The following is a 2,990-nucleotide window of genomic DNA, read 5'->3' on the forward strand; positions in this document are numbered from 1 at the left end:
AAAGCTATTGGATTGACTGTCTGGAAATACTGACTGATGTAGGGCGGAGATGATAAATTCCGAAAATGGAAGTGCATGAACTTGGACCACCAGGCTAGTTCTGTGGCATCCCTTCGCCTCTTCTGATCTCTTCTCCTTAGTGATCAAATCCTGTTGGTCTTCTTAATGAAAATTTCCTCGTTTGTGTGGTCAGCTAATTTGTTAGGCCATGAGTCTTCGAGAAACAAATCAGTTCAATCTGCAGTGGCGCGCCATCAAACAACAGCAAGCTTGAACGGAGTCGAGTTCATATGGTTTCACTAGTAGAATAGAACCTGACAGTAAATTCTTTTTTTTTTTTTGCGACATATTTATTGGATCTGAGTGCCATGTATCTCGGCCAATCTTCAACGTCTTGATCAGTAGGAATGCCTGGAGAAATGCAATCTGATAGAATCATCCACTCCGTGATACCTGCCTGTAATGTTGTGCGAATTAAACACATTTCCGCAGTGCGAAAGATTTGCACACATCTACACGCATGAGATTGATAATCTTTCTGATCTGTGGTCGGTAAGCCTTACGAGTTTTACGTTGGTTTTGAACTCCGACCCGGGGTCAGTGTTTGGATTCCTTATATGACGGAGCAATGAGTAGCTATCCGGTTGTTTTCTTCTAAGAACGCAAACTCATCCCCCACCACAGCGATGTGTTTACGCGTACGACCAAGCGCTTGCTTCTTGGCAAAAGTCTCACCTGCTTTGTGCCAATCATCCTGCTTGCGCGTGGTGCCAGCCCTGTGATCGGGTTGCATATTCTTCGGAGGTCCCCCACGCTCTGTATCGGGTGGACTGCAGGTTGTCCGGTGTCACGACAGATCAGCATGTACCTTTGCCTTCATACCCCGCTTCGGACTTAAGTCTTAAGATACTTAAACTGCAAAGTAAGAGACGAAAGTATAGTCCTGTACTGTCCCCCGCTGTCTTGTGTTCTTTTCCGACCAAGATGCACTTCGCTGACCACCCTCCGAGGTTCGACCTCCGCAAGGACATTTACCAAAAGCTACCCAAAACTGACGACATTATCGATTGGAAAACAATCAATCCCCTCGAGACAGCACTTCCTGTCATTGAAAGTTTGTCCTCATTTGTCCGTGGTGTCGATATCAAGCAACTAGATATCGACGACCTATTTTGGGCACGGCAATGTTACTGGCGAGACACTCTGGCGCTTACAGCGCACTTGAGAACCTTCTCTGGGCCGAAGGAAATCCCAGCGACACTCTCTTACCTATCCCGAGCTCGTGGGATTGGGTCTTTAGTTGTGCTGCCTGAATCCGCCCAGGTTGTGTCAACAGTAGCGAATTTGGTAAGAGTCAAACTACCCATCTCCAGGACGTGATGAGCTGAGTTCACCCAAAGACATGGCTCGACTGCAACTTTACTTTCAAGACCAGATATCCGACGGCCAGCTGCCTTGGGAAGCTCATGATGCTCCCTAAGATATCATCGGATGGCCAGCTTCGTTGGAAGATCTGGACAATGGCTACACTGCTCATCGCCTTCGACGACTTTCCCGAAGACGTGAGGCTATTGAAAGAGCCCTCATCGGTCATTGGCCCAAACACAGTTCTGTCTACCGACGTGGTCATCGTTGGCGGAGGCAATGCGTATGGCTACTGTCCCGTCCCGGTGCGGCCGGATAGCTCGAAGGGCTGACGCGCAATTAGGGGATTGATCCAGGCTGCTCGTCTGAAAGCACTCAATGTGGACTTTGTCGTCATCGAGAAGAACCCGCAAACTGGCGACAACTGGGCGAAACGATACGACTGCATGCGATTTCACATCGGCAAGAACTACTGCCAGATGCCATATCTCCGTGAGCACCTTCTTGCGGGGTACAGAGTGCGGAGTCTGACATGAGTGAAAGCCTATCCGGAGGAGGCAGAGTACGAACTGCCTCGAGACGAGCTTCAGCGGCATATTCAGCGCTTCGCGGCGAGAGTTCGATCTAGGACCGCGAGTGCTCAACAGCTCCACGGTCAAAGCAACAAGCTTTGACGAGAAGGCCCAAACTTGGAAACTGAACTTGATTGTCGAGGGGGTTGAGAAGTCAATCACCTGCAGAGCACTGATCATTGCCACCGGGTCAGGGTTCAGCACGCATACATTCCGATGTTGCCGATCGAGAGCGTTCAAGGGGCCGAGTCTGCACTCCTCATCCTTTCGGAGCGGCAAGGAGCTCGTACGACACGGAGCCAAGGTAGGATAAAGTCTGCCACTGCCTGGGCCACCAGCTGACACTGCAAGTCTGTCATCGTCATTGGGTCTGCCAACTCGGCCTTTGACGTGTTGGAGGATTGCCACAACGCTGGTTTGACAGTCCAGATGATCCAGCGATCTCCAACATACGTTATTCCAATGAGATACTACGCCCATCCTCAGGGTTTGGGGATTTTCGACGTGGTTTCAACTGAGGTCGCGGATGCCATGATTAACATGGGCCCAGTTGCCATCGTTGGTCAGCTGCCCGGGCTGGTTCACGCTGCGCTGGCAGCCGAAGAGCCGTGCGTGACCCCAGAATCTGCCTTGCGCATGCCTCGAAGTCACTAATGCGAATCACAGCGATCGATATAGCAAGCTGAATGACGCCGGGTTCAGAGCGTTAGATTCCAAGAAGGAGGACCTCATCGACCATCTACACAGCCGCGCAGGTGGCTTCGTAGTCGACATGGGCACAGGCGGCGTTGATCTCATCGTACGCGGGACGGCCAAGGTTCGATCTGGAGTCACGCCTGTATCCTATACATCGACCGGATTGAAGCTCAGCGATGGGACACTGATGGAGGGTGACTCGCTAGTTTGGTGCACGGGATTCGAGACTGATACGCGCAAAGAGCTTGTGGCGGTTCTGGGCGAAGGAGCTGACGTAGTGGCAAGCAAGATGGATGCCATGCTAGGTGTTGATGGTGAAGGCGAGCTGAGAGGGTTGTGGAAACGACACGGTGGAAT

At 51.3% G+C, this 2,990-nt stretch overlaps 1 protein-coding gene across 1 annotated transcript; it reads left to right on the forward strand.

The window, feature by feature from the left end:
* Positions 1 to 1,520: 1,520 nt before the first annotated feature.
* Positions 1,521 to 2,911, forward strand: VDBG_05487 (flavin-containing monooxygenase; the record flags this gene model as incomplete). The annotated part of the gene is made up of 6 exons (XM_003004328.1): positions 1,521 to 1,648; positions 1,709 to 1,876; positions 1,920 to 2,223; positions 2,289 to 2,545; positions 2,616 to 2,754; positions 2,876 to 2,911. 6 exons carry the CDS (start codon positions 1,521 to 1,523, stop codon positions 2,909 to 2,911), a joined length of 1,032 nt encoding a protein of 343 aa, XP_003004374.1.
* Positions 2,912 to 2,990: the final 79 nt, after the last annotated feature.

This window comes from Verticillium alfalfae, genomic scaffold (genome assembly GCF_000150825.1).
Source record: "Verticillium alfalfae VaMs.102 supercont1.6 genomic scaffold, whole genome shotgun sequence".
NCBI lineage: Eukaryota > Fungi > Ascomycota > Sordariomycetes > Glomerellales > Plectosphaerellaceae > Verticillium > Verticillium alfalfae.